The sequence below is a fragment of the Camelus dromedarius genome, chromosome 9 (genome assembly GCF_036321535.1).
Source record: "Camelus dromedarius isolate mCamDro1 chromosome 9, mCamDro1.pat, whole genome shotgun sequence".
NCBI lineage: Eukaryota > Metazoa > Chordata > Mammalia > Artiodactyla > Camelidae > Camelus > Camelus dromedarius.
In genome coordinates, this window is record NC_087444.1 from 24660456 (window position 1) to 24677126 (window position 16671).

At 43.3% G+C, this 16671-nt stretch overlaps 2 protein-coding genes across 4 annotated transcripts in view; both read right to left on the reverse strand.

The window, feature by feature from the left end:
* Positions 1 to 1222: 1222 nt before the first annotated feature.
* HSBP1 (heat shock factor binding protein 1) lies at positions 1223 to 5916 on the reverse strand. Of its 2 annotated transcripts, none has more exons than XM_031457991.2 (4): positions 5756 to 5916; positions 5133 to 5199; positions 4474 to 4594; positions 1223 to 2753 (listed from the first exon to the last, which is right to left on the reverse strand). In XM_031457991.2, the coding sequence occupies exons 1-3, from the start codon at positions 5798 to 5800 to the stop codon at positions 4476 to 4478; spliced, it is 231 nt and encodes a 76-aa protein (XP_031313851.1). In that variant the 5' UTR covers positions 5801 to 5916; the 3' UTR covers positions 1223 to 2753; positions 4474 to 4475. The 2 variants fall into 2 exon arrangements, with proteins under 2 accessions (XP_031313851.1, XP_031313850.1); XM_031457990.2 differs by having other exon boundaries at positions 1223 to 2750; positions 5756 to 5915.
* Positions 5917 to 13626: 7710 nt separating this feature from the next.
* CDH13 (cadherin 13) overlaps positions 13627 to 16671 on the reverse strand; it is a 1287194-nt gene continuing 1284149 nt past the window's right edge. For both annotated transcript variants that reach the window (XM_064488932.1, XM_010980492.3), the window contains one exon: positions 13627 to 15149. In XM_064488932.1, coding sequence (XP_064345002.1) covers positions 15142 to 15149 — 8 coding nt within the window. In that variant the 3' untranslated portion in view covers positions 13627 to 15141. The remainder of the gene's footprint in view (positions 15150 to 16671) is intronic.

Sequence of the window (16671 nt, forward strand, 5' to 3'; positions counted from 1 at the left end):
AATTACCTGAAACGCTGTACGTTTGTTCTGATAAGGTCAAACATGGTGGCACTTTAGCTAGACATGAAACAGTATACAAATAAACTGATGAAATAATATTAAAGCATTTAAAACTCCTATGTCTTGAACAAAAGCAGGATTAACTAGAGGCCAAATGAGGAAGCTGATGGGGTGTCTGGACTTAGCAGATGAGGGCATTTAATCACATCTAAGGCTGTTCTGCTTACTGCAAGCACATGCATGCTAGCTGGAGTCCTTAGCTCTAAGTGGGATCTTCACTGGCCTATAAATGAACAAAAAATAGTTGGAGAATAAGAGGGGTAGACAGATATTCCTGCACAGAAAGATTATGCCCGGAACTAGAAAGAGGCAATGCTGACCTTGAGAGAAGCCTTCACAGAGCAGAGACTCCAGGACCAGCAGGGTGTCCCGAACCCTGGGGGGAGGGTCAGAGGGGGAAAGAGGTGTTTCTCTGGCAAAACCAGGCTGTGCTCAAAAGGCTGAGCCTGATGGGGAGGCTGTGGCCGGAGCACCTGGGTGCGCGGCGCTGTGGTAACTTACAGGTACCACGTTCTGCACTACCTGGGGACCCTCAGGTTGAGGGAAAGCACAGATGATGTGAAGGCTTCCCAGGGTCACAGAGCCCATTTCACAGGAGGCCAAGGCTGGGTAAGTGTCAAGAGAGCACTTGGAGTGCAGTCTAGGAAGTGACCACAGGGCTACTGATTGGCTTTAACTAGTATCTCCGCAGGTGCATTTCACACCTTACGCTGGCTCAATGAGAGGTTAATTAGGTGCTGAGTATAAAAAAAGATCCCTGGCCAAATAGTTTGGAAATTGGCAGATGAGTTAAATCCCCTTTCTGCTCCATGGGCTCAGAGCCTTTCTGGTGCTAATTTGCACTGGGTGAATTGCCTCCACGGGCAAGATTCTACCTCCCAGTGAGTACAGACCCTTCTCTGCTGGAGCTTCTCCAGGGATAAGCGTCCTAGGGGGTACACCTGGCTAAGGTTTCCCTCTGGACCACATCAGACGTCCGCTCCTTCACCATCATTGGGCGAACCCATAGTCGGAGGTTCCCTGCTCCTCTGCCTCCCTCTTGGTGGCACGGTCCTTCCCTCCCAATGCCTCCCACCCCGTTTTGATTCCAGCTGATCATCTGAAAGGGTATGAAACATGGAAAACCAAACAGATATTTCTGACACAAAAAAAGTGCCAAGAGCAGGATTTCAGGCACCTTTATTCATGGCAGGTATTTTTGGTCAGGGGAGCTTCCTCTGAAATCTTCCAAGGATGCCAACTCCTTCCATCCCGACTGTCCACTTGCCATCTTCCAGGCTTGGGAGCATCCCACACACAGCTTTGTCCGGTCTTTAGAGCCCAGTCCACTCTGGGTGCTCAGGGCTACACCTCGCAGCACGACCCACTGGCCCAGCAAAGGAGTTTCTGCAGCTTAGTAATAATAGTGAGTAATTCATCTTATCCCAGAAGAAACTGACTCCTTTGTGTTCCCCATATAATTTATAAATAGGACAAATTATTTCTTAATATTATTATATATTTGCAATACAAACAATCAAGACTGGTAACATAGGAAACTTTAAAAAAATCATTCTGTGTTGACTAGGGATTTTCCTCTAAAGCACTAGTTCATCCCTCCACATCTTCAGTTTTCTGTACACAAGATCCCCCTGCTGTGACAGTCACAGGGTCTCCCTCACAGCAGGCCTGACTCTCAGGCCTAGCACCCCTGTTGCTGCAGGAGTTACTGTCCCTGTCTTTATTCATCAATAATAAAACCATTACTCTGCACGAATTTAGGTAAGAAACAGTTTAAAGAAAAAGTCTTTCTTAAAAACTCAAGCCTACTACAAGTCATTTATCATTTTCGAGCCAAGCAACTGACAAGGGCTTAACATGGTCTGTCTCCTTTTTGTTTCTTCCCAGCCAGCAGCTCACAAGTTGAATTAAAAGAGTTGAACAATCCTGCCAGATTTCCTATGGTAACTACTGTAGATGGACAATGTAGGTCCTACTAAAGTATTCAAATTTCATGCAAAACTGTAACTACTGAACGCCTCATTACATCAGGCAATTCTGTCATTTTCTGTATTCAAAAGTTCCAACACTAAAGTGGCAGTAGTTACTCTTTGTTACTTTAGCATCTGACCTCAGGGACTCAAGACATAAAATCAAGATTCAATTCTGAGTTTTGGAAACAGAGCAGTGTCAGATACTTATGAATACACAATCTTAAATGTTTCTAACCACTTGAGAAATATCACCAACACACTATTTGGTGTTCGCTCAACAGTCACCCTGTCTGAGAACCCTAACTATAAATGTCTTACTTCACAAAATCTAATTACAACCGAAGGATCCACTATGTGTCTAATAAAAAAAATTACATAGCAACTTTTATCAAATAGCAACTACTACAAAGGGAATGATAGAGAAAAAAATGACTTCACAAAAATACACTAAAAAATTTGACAATTATATGCAAGAACCGCCAAAGTTTTAGTGTTTAATAGCACAACTGATCAAGGTCCAAGATGTGAAGTTACCATGTTCAAGAAACATGGGAGCTGGGGAGGGAAATCACTCTATAAACTAACTAGATAGTACGTGGTAAGAAGAACGCACACTTTATAATATAAAACCTGTCTACACATAGTAGTTAGTTGCAAAAAGCCGTCTTCTCTTGGCTTGTACAAAGGGTGTTCCAGATTTCAGTGTAAATGAGCGACCTGCTGAAAAAGGAAAAGCCATCAACGTGCTGTTCATTCTATAAGGACAAATAAAAACAAGACAGAATTAACAACTAAATATCCCTTCAGAATCCTCTATTGAACTAAACATATTTTCTCTGCACCATATTCTAGCAAAAACAAGATGGAAATCTTTACAAAAAAACTTGTCAATCTGTATCCTATTCCCACTCCTTTCTCTGAATTAGCCTCGTATCTGGAAATTCTTCTACCCTGCACTTCTCAACAGGGTGTTCTTATTCACTTGATGGGGTTTCTGACGGCTGCATGGTAAGACCAAGAGAAGCTCCTAGGGCTGGCAGGACACTGGCCATGTCACCTCTACAGAGGGATCAAGATGACAACCCTCACAAAACAACTCTGTGATTTACTCACAGCCAACCAACCAATCCACTGTTAAGATAACAGCAAATTTAAAAGTCTTTTACCTCCCAAACCTCTATTTATTTTCTTGGACTTCAAAGCAACTGTATTTCATAGTTACCTATAATTTGGTCCAGCCAGCACATGCTGAGGAAATAAAAAAGGAATTTGGTGTCTTTTACTGTATATTCTGCGTGGCATTCTAGTTACCTAAACATTCTTGGTAAACTTTACTTTCATGGGGAATTAAAATGCTAAAAATGGGATGGGAGAAAAGGGAGTTTAAAGGCTTATCCTCTAAATGTCCATTGACAGATGACTGGATAAAGAAGTTGTGGTATATTTATACTATGAAATACTACTCAGCCATAAAAAAGAATAAAATAACACCATTTGCAACAACATGGATGGACCTAAAGATTATCATTCTAATTGAAGTAAACCAGAAAAAGAAAAAAACCATATATCACTCATATGTGGAATCTAAAAAAAAAAAGACACTATGAACTCATCTACAAAACAGAAACAGACTCGCAGACATAGTAAACAATCTTATGGTTACAGGGGAAAGCGGGTGTGAGGGGATAAACTTGGGAGTTTGAGATTTGCAAATGTTGGGCACTACATATAAAAAGATTAAAAAGTTTCTTCTGTATAGCACAGGGAACTATGTTCAATATCTTGTAATATCATTTAATGAAAAAAAAAAAATAAAGGCTTATCCTGAAGAAATCCACTCTGGTGAGAATAAGGCTGTCACCTGTGTGTCTAGCTATCTTCCTATAATGGATGTTTTTGATTTTAGTCTTTCTTCTGATATCTGTAGCTGAACAATGGAAATTTAAATCAACTCTAGGGTGAAGGCTTCACGTGACCATAATCTAGGTCATCTAAGTCATAATCAGTCATCGCCCTGGCATGTACCTATTGCAGGGGGTGCTCCCCAGAGAATCCTCAGAATTGACGGCCTTTATCAAGGTGGCAATGTGGGTGTTTGAGTTATCTGTTTGAAAAAAACCAAACCTATTGAAAAATCTGCCAGGGATGAGAATTTTCAGGCCAACAAAATATATTTGCTTTAGCTGTAATGAAATAAACTCAGTGGTTATTTAATGTTAACCAAGGGTCTTAACAGTAGAGATCCAGGTCTAATTGATAAAAGAGGGAAAATAAATTTTACATAAAGAATTAGTTTGGCATGGAAAATTCAAAGCCTGGAGTCCACAGGGGTACCAATAAAGGGATGCTTGTTGGGTCAGGGCCCGGGACAGATCTGAAGAAAATCTGACTACATCAAAAATCACACTGAGTGCACCACACTTCTACCGCTCCCCCTCACCTTCAGCTCTTCTGTGTGGCAGGGATCTTGTTTTCCCCTTCCACTTCTTCCACCCCGGCCTGGGTCATGAGGTCTGCAATGTTTTTCTCCAGGTCATCAATGCGACTACTCATGTCGTCAAGTAGGGAAGCTAAGGACCATGCAACAGCTCCCATTTCTTACTCCTCTCCTCCAGGGCCCTGCAGACTACGGCCTTCAACACAGCGACGTAATGAAAGTGGGGTTTTCCAGCTTCCTTTGGATATTGTTAGTATCTGGTTAAGAGCCCTGCCCTTTGCTAGTGATGGGACCTGAGCAAGTTCTTTCCCTTTTCTAAGCTTCCCGTTTCTTCACCCCCCCAAAGGTTAACACTACCATCTCTCCCTCAGGTGAGGATCAGAGGAGAGATACACATCAAACACATAGCTCACAGTCCACAGTCAATCATACCCGACAATACTATAGATAGACTGTAAGTTCCTCGTAGCCAGGGACCTAGCCTAGCTCAGCTGTGATCTCCAGCTCTTGGCCAAGCACTTCTCAGAGTACCTCCAAACTCCGTAAAAAAATTTGATAAATGACTGGCGGAAGTTGGCCTGCAAACCACCCACTTATAGACACCACCACCCAGAAAATGGGATTCAAAGACCCCTAAGAGGCTGACTACAAATAAAGGATATTTCTTCCAATGATCTGGTCGGACATAGTCTGAAATTTATCTTGCATCTGCTGCAGGAGTGTCTGCACCTATGAAACAACAAAACACAACACCCTACGCTCATCCGAGTCACCTTCACGGGATCAGGACAGGCGCCCTGGTCCCAGGGAGAGGCCAGGATCCCAGGTTCCAGCCCCAATCCTCCGCGGCTCCGTGGCCTTCAATTTCCCTGTCCCTGGGATTTCAGTTTCCCCACCTGTCAAATCAGACTTGGGGGGCCCGCTGCTTTTCACAATTTGTTGGGTCTTTTGGGAGCTTCGGACGGCTCCGAGACACCGGGTGTGAGGGAGGACTCGCCGGGTGGGGCGCGCAAGGCCGAGGGGGTGGGGACGGGAGCTGGCGGAGACCCGGCGGTCAGCGAGCGAATGGGGCTGCGGGGGGTCTGGCCTGCGCGCGTCAGCAGAGGCAGGGGCTAAAGCCATCGGCCCGGGGCTCAGGGTGGCGAGGCCTCGGCCATTGAAGCCTCTAGAAACGGGGCCTCCAGAGACCGGCCCCAGCGGCCGCTGAGGGGACGCCTCGGTCCGCGGGCCTCGCCGGCGCCGCCCGGGGGTGCCGCGGCCTCGGGCGCTCACAGCCGTCCCTTACCACAGAGGTGAGATCCTGCACAGTCTTGGGGTCAGTCTCGGCCATCTCCCCGGTGCCCAGCTTGGCGGCGCTGCCTCAGACCGTCACCTACACTTCCGTTTGTCTCCGCAGACGCCCCCAGCAGCTTCTTCTCGCGACCACAGAGGCCAACTGCGAGACCGCGGGGTGTTGTGGGAGCTGTAGTTTGCGTCACGCGACGGAAAGGCCTGAGGTCTCGCGCTTCCGTTCCGAGGCGAGGCTCCGCCCCTCCTCTCATTGCCTCGCCGGCACCACCCAGCGCGCCCCGCCCCTTCCACTAAGCTCCGCCCAGGACACGCCCACCACACCCCGCTCCAAGCCCCGCCCCGGGAGGAAAACTGAAACGCAAGGCGTGGCCTTGCTTTCTTGCCAGGCTGTCGTTAAAGGCAGAGCTTCCTTTCTCGGGCGCCTGCGAGGTGCCAAGTCCAGACCTGTGTCTCCCCTTGCTCTTCAACAAAACCCCACAAATCCCGAGAAGGGAGAAGAGGTCGGGTTCCTGGAGGAGACTCTGAGGTCTCGGGGTGAGGGGCGTGCCCACCACGGGCCCAGCACCCATCTGCGGCCCTGGATACAGCCTAACCCAGTGTTTCCTTCTCCCCCAGAGGGTCGAGTGGTGGTGCCTAAGTGGTGGGGCGCTTTGATTTTAACTTTTAAGTATAATAGACGTTCTGGATGGTGCGAACATCTTAAGTGACTTTTTACAAAGTCCTCACACTCTTGTGACCACCCCCGAGTCAAGAAACATGAGGGGATGGAAGCCCCTCAGCCCCTATTGCACTGTTGGCGTTTTGGGTCAGATTGTTCTCTGCTGCTGTGGGGAGCTGGGATGTGTCCTGTACACGGTGGGATGCTGAGCAACTTCTACCCACTAGATGCCAGTAGCATGTCCCAACCCCTTTCTCCTGCCAATTTGTGGCAACCAAATGTGTCGCCAGACAGTACTGGGTGTCTCCCGGAGTGGGTGGGGGTTCACCCTCAGATGAGAGGGATCTCCTCTTAGGATTAAAAGTATTACCAAAAAAAAAAAAAAAAAAAAAATTTGGCTCTTTCTAAGTGAACTGCCTGACAAGCAATTCTCTTTTCCCCTTTCAAGATGGTTTGGGTTGATGTGCCTTGCATGTGGTATTTTCCTGGTTGCTCTTTGGTTCAAGCTGGGCTGTTGTTCACACCTTCCTCAGCTGTGCGCTGCGCAGGTATGGATACACATGTGTCCTGCTCCGCAGTGAGGTGTTGTGTTGGCCTTCTGTGAGCAGAGGAGGAATGATCATTGCAGGGCCTTTGAGAACGTTTAATTCGCTTTTTCCCAAGTTGCACCTGCATCAGCTCCATTTTGACCCTAGCTGAAGCTGCTGGGCACCTGGTTTGCTTTTCTCCCAGGTCACCAGATGCTGCTGAGAATCACACACCTGCTGACGTGGCCCTGTGACATTTTCAGGATGTGACACCTCATCCTTCTGGTGGCCCGGGCCATGCTGACTACAGCCTTTAGTGGGCATTCCAGACTTTTCCAGTCTCTTCAGACTCAGTTCTCAGAGGATGACCTTACACTGTTCTGTTCTGTGGCAAAAATAGAAACTATTGCCAAACCCCCTCCATCCCGCCCTCCTTAGCTACACACATCCCTCCCTCAACCCCTGTATCACTTCCGTCCGTTCTGTCTCAGAGGAAGCAGCATCATTCCTCTGGCCCAGGCCCGAAGGTTCATCCAAAACTGAGAGCTGGGCCCTGGCTCCCAGCTTCTCCAACCAGCTCCCATCAGAACCTCTTCCTCCACTCACCTCCCCTGTTTCATGGACTCCTTCCTCTCAGCGGCTGAAAGTGGTTAAGAAAGAAAGAAAGAAAGAAAGAAAGAAAGAAAGAAAGAAAGAAAGAAAGAAAGAAAGAAAGAAAGAAAGAAAGAAAGAGAGAGAGAGAGAGAGAGAAAGAGAGAAAGAGAGAAAGAGAGAAAGAGAGAAAGAAAGAGAAGAAAGAAAGAAAGAAAGAAAGAAAGAAAGAAAGAAAGAAAGAAAGAAAGAAAGGAAGGAAGGAAGGAAGGAAGGAAGAAAGAAAGAAAGAAAGAAAGAAAGAAAGAAAGAAAGAAAGAAAGAAAGAAAGAAAGAAAGAAAGAAAGAAAGAAAGAAAGAAAGAAAGAAAGAAAGAAAGAAAGAAAGAAAGAAAGAAAGAAAGAAAGAAAGAAAGAAAGAAAGAAAGGAAGGAAGGAAGGAAGGAAGAAAGAAAAAAAGAAAGAAAGAAAGAAAGAAAGAAAGAAAGAAAGAAAGAAAGAAAGAAAGAAAGAAAGAAAGAAAGAAAGAAAGAAAGGAAACAGAACACCTCCATCCTGGTGAGCCTGTGCCCTTCCTGTGTGACCACATCACAGCCAAGGTTCTAGAAACACCAGAACGTGCTGCCTGCAGTTACCAGGTCTGGACCTCACCTCTCTTTGTGTGCTTTTGCTTGTTTTGTTTCTATTAAAATGCACTTAAGTGATGCTAGGTGGTATGTGGGTATGCCTTCTGTAAGTGAGATGCACATATGTAATATCTTCACTTGATGAGTCTAGGGTAAGTAAATGCCCATGAGATCATTACCACCATCACGACTGTGAACATATCCACCACCTCCCAAAATTTCCTTCCAGCCCCTTTATTATTTTTGTTTTTTATGTGTGGTAAGAACAGTAAACATAAGGTCTAACCTGGTAACAAATTTTAAGTATATCATTGCACACTTTGGGAAATGCTGCTGAATCAGGGTAACAAGTCACTTCTCCTTGGGGAGAAATCTCAAAAGGACAGTTGGGAATTTCTGCAGGTGCCATTTTGTATAGAACAATCCTTCCGGGCACCAATGACCCTCAGCAGTGAAGACGCTGCCTTGCTGGTGAGGATGGGCAGGGAGGGATTCAGAATCAAACTTGCAGAGGGGCAAAGGTAGAGCTTTGTGATGTAGAGAAAAGAGTCTAATTTGGGCAAATTTAGTTGAGACATGCCTTCACCCCAGCACAGTCCTCTTGGCTTAGATTCCCATGAGATCAAGTTTTGCTAGAATCCCTGGAGCACACCCTGGCTAGAGCCACTGGATACCTTGTCTTGGGTAGATGAGCAGGCAAGGGTCTCTTTGAGGCTGTGATTACAAAGAACAGAAAACTGCTTTCATGGGGAGGACCAGTGTGACCAGCAGGGTCCAGATACATCTCAAATCATTTTGCTTTTAGTTTGAAGTGTTGATTTATGTTTCTCATGTTTATTGTGGTGATTTTCCAAATTCATGTCTCTGTGATTGGCTGACAGCTGACAAGGAATCAATTTCCTATTTATTCACCCAAACCAGCAATTTCCTAGAGGCCAACTGCCAAGGGAGGGAGGAAATGTTTCTTAGAGACTGAACGCCAAGTTTGGTTATCGTCTGCTTTGCTTATCCCATCATTAGCCAATGGCTTTGTCATCATCAATTTCACGTAGGTGATGATACAAACTTGGTTCTGTTTATTCCTGGTGACAGATGAGTGGTGCTGTCTTAGGAGACAGTAGAAAAAGTACCGGTCTTGGAGTCATATACACCACTTACTAGGTGTGAGACCTGGTGTAAGATAGTTTTAACTTTGTGAACCTCATTTTCTCAGCTGTACAGTGGAGATAATCTCTTTCAATAGTCTGTGAATTACATAAATTATACATATAATATAGAGTTATATATTACATGTAAAATGTATAACATAATATGTAAATACACATATACATACATCAACATGTGAAATATCTAGCCAAGGAGGCACTTATAAAGTACTAGCGCCTTCCTCCTCTTTTTTGTTAAGGATCTCACTAAAGTAATCTTGATGTCTGTCTGTCCATCTAGTGTCTATTTATCTATCTCACTCTGCACCTCTGTATGTGTGTGTCTGTCTGTCTACCTATCAGTCATCTGTATGTTTTTTCCAAATCAGAAGGATTTGACTGCCATGAAAGAAGAAAGGAAAAGAGTTAATTATCAGCAGGCAGCACTGATTTTACTCTTGCTCTTTTAATTATCAGCCAGCCAGAGCACCATTTGAAAACATAGACCTTTGTTCTGTCACTGTGTTTAAACTGTACTAAGGCCAGTCTAAGACCAAGCACACACGTTAAAAATCCCAGATAACCTTTATTTCACAGACAAGTTACAAATTTCATGGCGACTACATAGTAAGTCACATGTTACTTTATAGCCCAGAAACTAAGCAATTCAGCAACTAGGGCCCAAAGGTACTAAATCCGCGGTAGAACTGAAGTATTTTTAAATGATAAACTTTCATCCTTTTTGAGTGTTTATGAAACAAATTTATTTAAACTTTCTGTAATGTTTTATCTTGGGGGGAATAAATAATATTTTAGACCAGAACAGTGTTGATATGTGCATGACGACGCAAAAATTGTTTTCGTATAGCCTTTATTTTCAACTCTTTAATAATCTGATCGCATGTATATTGTAGATAAAGAATGACTTGATTATTGTCTAAAGGGAAAGCTTTAAAAAAACAGCAGAAAATGGAAACTTTCAGCATATATTTATAGTGCTTCCGTGACCAATTTCTCAGAGGCTTTGTGGCTTCGTGGTGAAAAATTACTGTGATTTTCTGACACCCATTGCTTCTCACTGCATCCCTACTGCCCAGCAAGCACTTGGGAGCCAAACCAAATTTCAAAGGCTGACCAAGATCAGCAACCCTCCACCAATTCGTGTTCTGATAATGATGCGGTGTGAAAGTAGGAAGAGGCTTTTCTGCCTCCTGAATTTGATGAGTAGCTAAATGATTCCTGCTTACATTATAGACTTATTCTTAATTGAGATAATTAAAGTTCTTACCTGAAATCTTTGTTCATACATCCGTTTTTTCTGTCTCTACCTATTTTGTATATACTTTACATGAATACAGTCAACACCATAGAATTTTTTCAGTCATGGGCTCGCCATTAGCAGTAGGAAATATAATAAGGGTAACACATCATACATGCAACGGAATTGTTGATGGTGCTGGATGAAGGATTACAAAAGCATCTTCTCATTGGATTATGAGAAGGTCCAGGTCTTAAGGGCTAGTTAAGGAGGGAAGACAGGAGGTATCGTCTTTGCAAAAGGTGTAGCCAGATCATTAGATTTTCATCATCATGACTCTTGTTATTATTATCATCACTATAATTATTTAGTTGTTAAACAGAAAAAGTAGTTGGTCCTTTTTCAGTGCTTGCCTTTCCCTTGGTGTGATTTTTTTCCTCCTTGGAGTGATCTTCCTGTTGGTTCCTGCTTAAGTCAACTCCACATGAATAGATTAATGTGCTCCATTTACAAAATCAGAAACCGCTTGCAGGTCCTTTAGATTTTGTCTATAGCCAAGCACAGTACAAACTCTTGAAGATCCTATACCACTCTCTGCCTCACCTTCCCCTCCCCTTAGTTGGTCTTGCAGGGACCGGGCATTTGGGAGGATGGGAATGAATGTTGGGATAACTGGGTATTTAATTAATCGGGTTGAAGCCCCTCATGTACCTGCTAACCAACCACAGAAGGGAAGGGAGGAAATAAGAACATGATGGTATCTTGTAGAGGAATGAATTAATTTAGACTAGTGTTAACAGTTCTTAACAGAAAGTTCCTCGAATTAAGATATATGTACACCAGAAACCAATACAATATTGTAAATCAACTATACTTCAATAATAATAATAATAATAAAAAGACATGGTAGAAAGTCTGTTTAGTGGGTATGGACAATCACGCTAACTGAAGCTTCAGACGAGGGTTTTCTGGTCTGAAGCAGACTTTCTGTCTGGGAACTGGGAGTGGCACGTGATACAACAGGGCCAACATGACCCATGAAGCCACGTGGCCTGGGTTCTGGTTCTAGAGGCCCCTTACCTTAGGTAACCAGTCTGGTTTTCCTGAGCCTCAGCCTTCTTTGTCTGTAAGTTGGAGAAGATAATAGTGCTGCCTCACGGTTACTGTAAGGATGCAGTGGGTTAAAAGGTACAAAGAATTTTATACAGTGTGGGCCCATAAGAAGTAATCGATACATGTAAACTATTATTATTATTATTGTTAATTACATTTTTGTACCTTGTTCAGACACTCCAGGGGAACTGTGGACTCTTCTGCAGAATCACTTGGCTAGCTTGTGTATCGGTTCAGCGGCACTAAACCCAGCATCAAACATAGCCTATGTAACAATTTTTTAGTTGCCACATTTTAAGATCAAGACCTCCATGTATTTATGTTGCATAAAATGCAATCTGATCTACTTCCAGAGTTCGATGGTCAATGATTATTCCATTTATCAGACTGTTTAAAATGTTGTTTTAAAAATCTGGAATGAGTCATCACAATTTCTAAAAACATTCTTTAAGACTCAAAGTCTTATTTGATACCTACCACAAGATTGAGCTGGATTTATTTTGTCAGGATGTTCAGATTTGCAGGTGTTGGCTGAGAGTCATTGCAGGTACATTGACCTGAACTGATGTTCATTTGGAGAGAACTGGCAGTATGCAAGATAACTGTGATTGAAATTAGAAAATGTTTGCATGTGCTTGTTGAAACAAGTGATCTGAAACAAATAATTCATCATAAATCGTAAAATGGGGGGAAAATATAATTTTTAATTAACAAAGGTGGTTAATGCACTAATAAAAAGGATGAAGAAGGTGTGACTGTTCATTCAATTAAAATAAAATTAAAAAAAAAAGAAAATCCTCAATCTTTCACTCAGTAATGGGGAAGAGCTATTTCTGCCTCTTACTTGACTTTTTTTCCAATAACTTGGACTAAAATAAAATGCATTGGTAATTATGAAATACGTTTGATTCTACATTTGCTTTCAGTAAACGATGTCAGTGTATTCTAGTAAGTTAAAAAATGTCCTGTGGTTCAGGAAATGCTACCACTTTGGCTTCTAAGACTTGGTCTATTTTGTTGTCGTTGTTGAAGGGATTAGAAAGAATGACACTATAGAAACGTCTCTGTCCTGATAAGAACTCTGGGGACACAGGAGTATACGTAAACAGGGGAAAATTAAGGCATAGTCTGCTTGTTAATGAAGTATGCACTTTTCTCCCATTTCTCTGTGTTCTAAACTAAGTTAAGCCACCAGCTTGATTTGTAAAGTGAGAGAGAGCCCGCTGGCTTGAGAGAAAAGGGCGAGTCTTGCACTTGTGTCTTGAGTGGATGGTCACTTGATGCCTGTGTTCCTCCCTAGGGATGGCCCCAGCCCATGGAGGAGGGTGAGCTGTTGGATGGTTAGTTAGTGAGCCTGTGGGGTAGGCTGCTGACCACCCGGCCATCTGAGGATGCTCCTGGGTGTGTTCCCAGGGAGCACTCCCCCTGCCTCGTGGGAAGAGGGGCGCGAGGTCCACCAGGGAGACACAGGGTTGTGCACTGTAAAGCCAGAAGAGGAAGCCTGGTCAAGTGTGATGGCGCAGGCTTGGATCCCTGGCCCTGAGCCTGCTCCATGCACTCATGGAGAACCGTGCTATCACTTTCAGGGTGTGGCATCTTCCGGTGAACCAACAGGATTTGTTCAAGAGAAAAACATCCACGTCCTGGACGGTGGACAGATGTTGGGACTAAGTGTCATGCGGTCATCAAACTTAGGATGATCTCACTCCTTTTGGAGTATTTGATCATCGTCACAGCCGACTGCAAGATGCTCAAATCGTTCACTAAGGTGGGTGGGATGAGTGTGTTGCCCAAGCTGTGAGCGGGGTCTTGTTGCTTTACAGACTCATCCACCTAACAGGGGATGTCAGGGACCCAAACGGCCAGTCACATATATGAACTTGCACCAGGCAAGACCCAGCATCAGCAACGTTAGATACAACACAGAAATCAGAGAAGAGCTACCGTCCAGCAGTTTTAACCACCAATACCCATTTATTTAATGGAAAAAAAAAAAAACCTCTGCATTCTATATGCTCCAAAAAGATTTACTATCAAAACAAATACAATATATGGAACTCTAGCTGCATAATTTCACTACAATAAAGACAACATGTGACTTCTATCTTCTACAGAAAGCGAACTGAAAAGCACAGGTACAGACAAAGATTGCATAAGAAAGCGTGTGTGCGCGTGTGATTAAAACCTTTAGTAAGCAACAGTATTAAAATATGCTAAGACACTTACCTTACCCTAGGTTGTGGCAAGCTCTAGTAAAAAGCCACAGGCTGTCACTAGTTTTATCTGATAGAAAAATTTGGTGTGAGCTTTGATGGTGCATTTATAGCTTATTGACAAGAAGATAATTTTAGTACAAGCGCTAACTTTTCTTCTGAATTTTACATGCTCACAGAATAAAAATCAATTACTTTTCATACATCAAGAACATCTTTTATTTTCAGGTTTGCAAACGACGGTAGTCGAGTCACACAAAAGGGTACTTTTAAAACTACCTGTATTTACTCTATTGTATGCATGTTTATAGGAAACAAACGGTGCATATGTGCATAAAGGTATGTCTATACATGTGGGCAGATATCTGTATATACATGGTACCTGGTGACCTCTTCATACGCATGTATGACCTCCATGCTGACATATATGTTGTACATATACCAAGGAGGGCGAGATTCTCTGTCATGATCCGTATCCCCAGAAAAATCACTGGGACTTTGGATTCTGGACACTTACAAATGCAGATCGTTGCCCAAGCATTTGATGGTAAAATATCCAGCTCTGCTTCTCACCCCTTTCGTTCAGGATCACGGCAGTGAAAACTGGTCGTTGTCCTCATTCTAAGGAGAAAGGGCTTCTGTCTCTGCTCTCCCTCCCGCGGACCTGCCTGGCTGGTGGTGGCAGCGCTCAGACTGAACGGGTCGGTGGAGAAGCTTCAGCTCTGTGATCTGGACTAGTGGTCAGTTTGATGCTGAGGCCTTGGAGGGGTCAGCTGCTGTAGTTTCTACCCTTATCTGTTTAACCTCTCAAGAAAGGATGACATATCAAGACTGAGCTTTATAGTCTATCTCTATAAATACCGGGCATCTACACATACAGATACTCACACATATACAAATACTAACCCACAGACGAAACAGGATGTGTGGGGCGCTGACTAGCAACATGGTGGCGCATCAGAAAGAGTAGTCATTGTTCCTGCTTCCAGAAGGTCAAGTTATATGCCATGATCTTTAAACACCCGGGGAAGATGCAGAAGAGTCCATTAATTAAAGGAGAAAGGAGGATGCTGTCAAAATGGTGAAGTACAGACCCAGTGAAATTGCAAAGAAAACAAAAATCTGGGACAACTGAAGCCTGGTTGTGGAGTTCGAGAGCTGTAAACGGCAATCTTGAGATTTGGATTTTTTTAGAATCTTTTTCCTGTTGCTATGGAAATTTGACAGTCAAGCTTCAGATGTCAGGAGTTTTCACAGACCTGAATGGAAAAGATTTGGAGTCAAGTCAATGAATATAACAACTTGATTCAAAACATTTTTGCCAAACAGTAGATACATGACTGACAAGCTATAATAAATGCATTTATAAACATTGCACTATCTTGGGGGAAATTTTTTTTTCCTTAGGCATAACATTCGAATAGAGAATGAATAGTTGTACTGGTTTATGTCTTAAAAAGCTGGATTTCTCTGAAAATGCACATACCAAACATCTCATTTCAGACCAACAGTGGCCATTACTGCTGCTACTCTGAGCCCTGCCTATTCCTGCACAGCAGCCCAGGGCTTGACTATATTGTGAATAAGTTGACTGGGTAGCCTGGAACTTAATGATCATCCCAGATGGTTTTTGGTCACAGAGAAGAGCAAGCTAGTCATTGGTGGTTCTTCAGAGATAGTGTATGAGTTTCCGACAGCTGCTGTAACAAATGACCACAAATTTAGTGGCTTAAAACAACACAAATTTATTCTCTTACATTTCTGGAGAAAAGAAGTCCAAAGTGAGTCTTATGGGACTGAAGTCAAGGTGTTGGCAGAGCTGTGTTCCTTTTTGGAGGCTCTGAGAGAGCAGTTACCCCTTCCCTTTCCAGCTTCCAGAGGCTGCCTGTGTTTGGTTGTGGCCCCTTCCTGCTTCTTTGTGGCCTGCACATTGTGGCCAGCATCAAAGTTTACCGAGACCAGACTGTGCTTATCCTCTGGGTTGTACACCAGCCCAGGGACTTCCACTCTGCCTGATGACAATGTGAATGGAAATAGCCCAGTTTCTGCCATTTTTGCTTAATGATTATTACATCTTGGATTTGTACAGGGAAATGGTACCACTGAAAACTCATGTTACAATCAAAGAAATAAAAATGTGTAAAAGGTCAACCCATGAGGGAAATATAGTTCATCTTGGAAGGAACTGATTGCTGGAAGATAATGGGTTATTCTGTAAAGCTTAGAGCTTTTCATTCCAAGCCTGTTGGTGGGCGGGAGGTCGGTACATAAAACGGACCCACCTACTCTGCACCTAACTGATTTTAGGGTTTAAAGCAGTCATTTATCTGTTTGGAAAATTTAGAGCAGCTTCTCTAAATTCTAGATAAGAAGTCTTTGTAATGTGATTCAAGTATAAATAAGATGATGCTGAGAAGGTTAAGGGTTAAAACTGTCTTTAACTGAAAAGTCCATGGACATTAGCATGCTAATTCAGATGCAATTTCTGGTTATTTTCTACACCTGGGGACCTTTAGATTGTTTGACAAGTGAAGTCCTTTTCCGTTAGGAGTCTTCTGAACTCATTTACGTCCTTTTTTCCCAGTTGAATGTTTCATTGCCCTTGCTACCATCACCTTAAACTCTTTGGTTACTGGGCTGCAGTAAACTATATCTTTTAGACTTACCCACATCTGAAGAAAGACTGGAAGAGAACACATTAAATGACATCCCTCATTTTACTTAAAAAATGTTTTCCAGTGTGGTACCAGTCACTTAAAAGTATCCTTTTGGTCAGTGAGA

What these genes read in the sequence shown, in the direction of transcription:
- HSBP1 (XM_031457991.2), bottom strand. Translation starts at nt 5,800, where the DNA reads ATGGCCGAGACTGACCCCAAGACTGTGCAGGATCTCACCTCTGTG. An exon ending in TGCAGGATCTCACCTCTGTG is followed by an intron (nt 5,200 to 5,755) that starts GTAAGGGACGGC and finishes GTTGTTTCATAG; the next exon opens with GTGCAGACACTCCTGCAGCA. An exon ending in CGACCAGATCATTGGAAGAA is followed by an intron (nt 4,595 to 5,132) that starts ATATCCTTTATT and finishes TAGCTTCCCTAC; the next exon opens with TTGACGACATGAGTAGTCGC.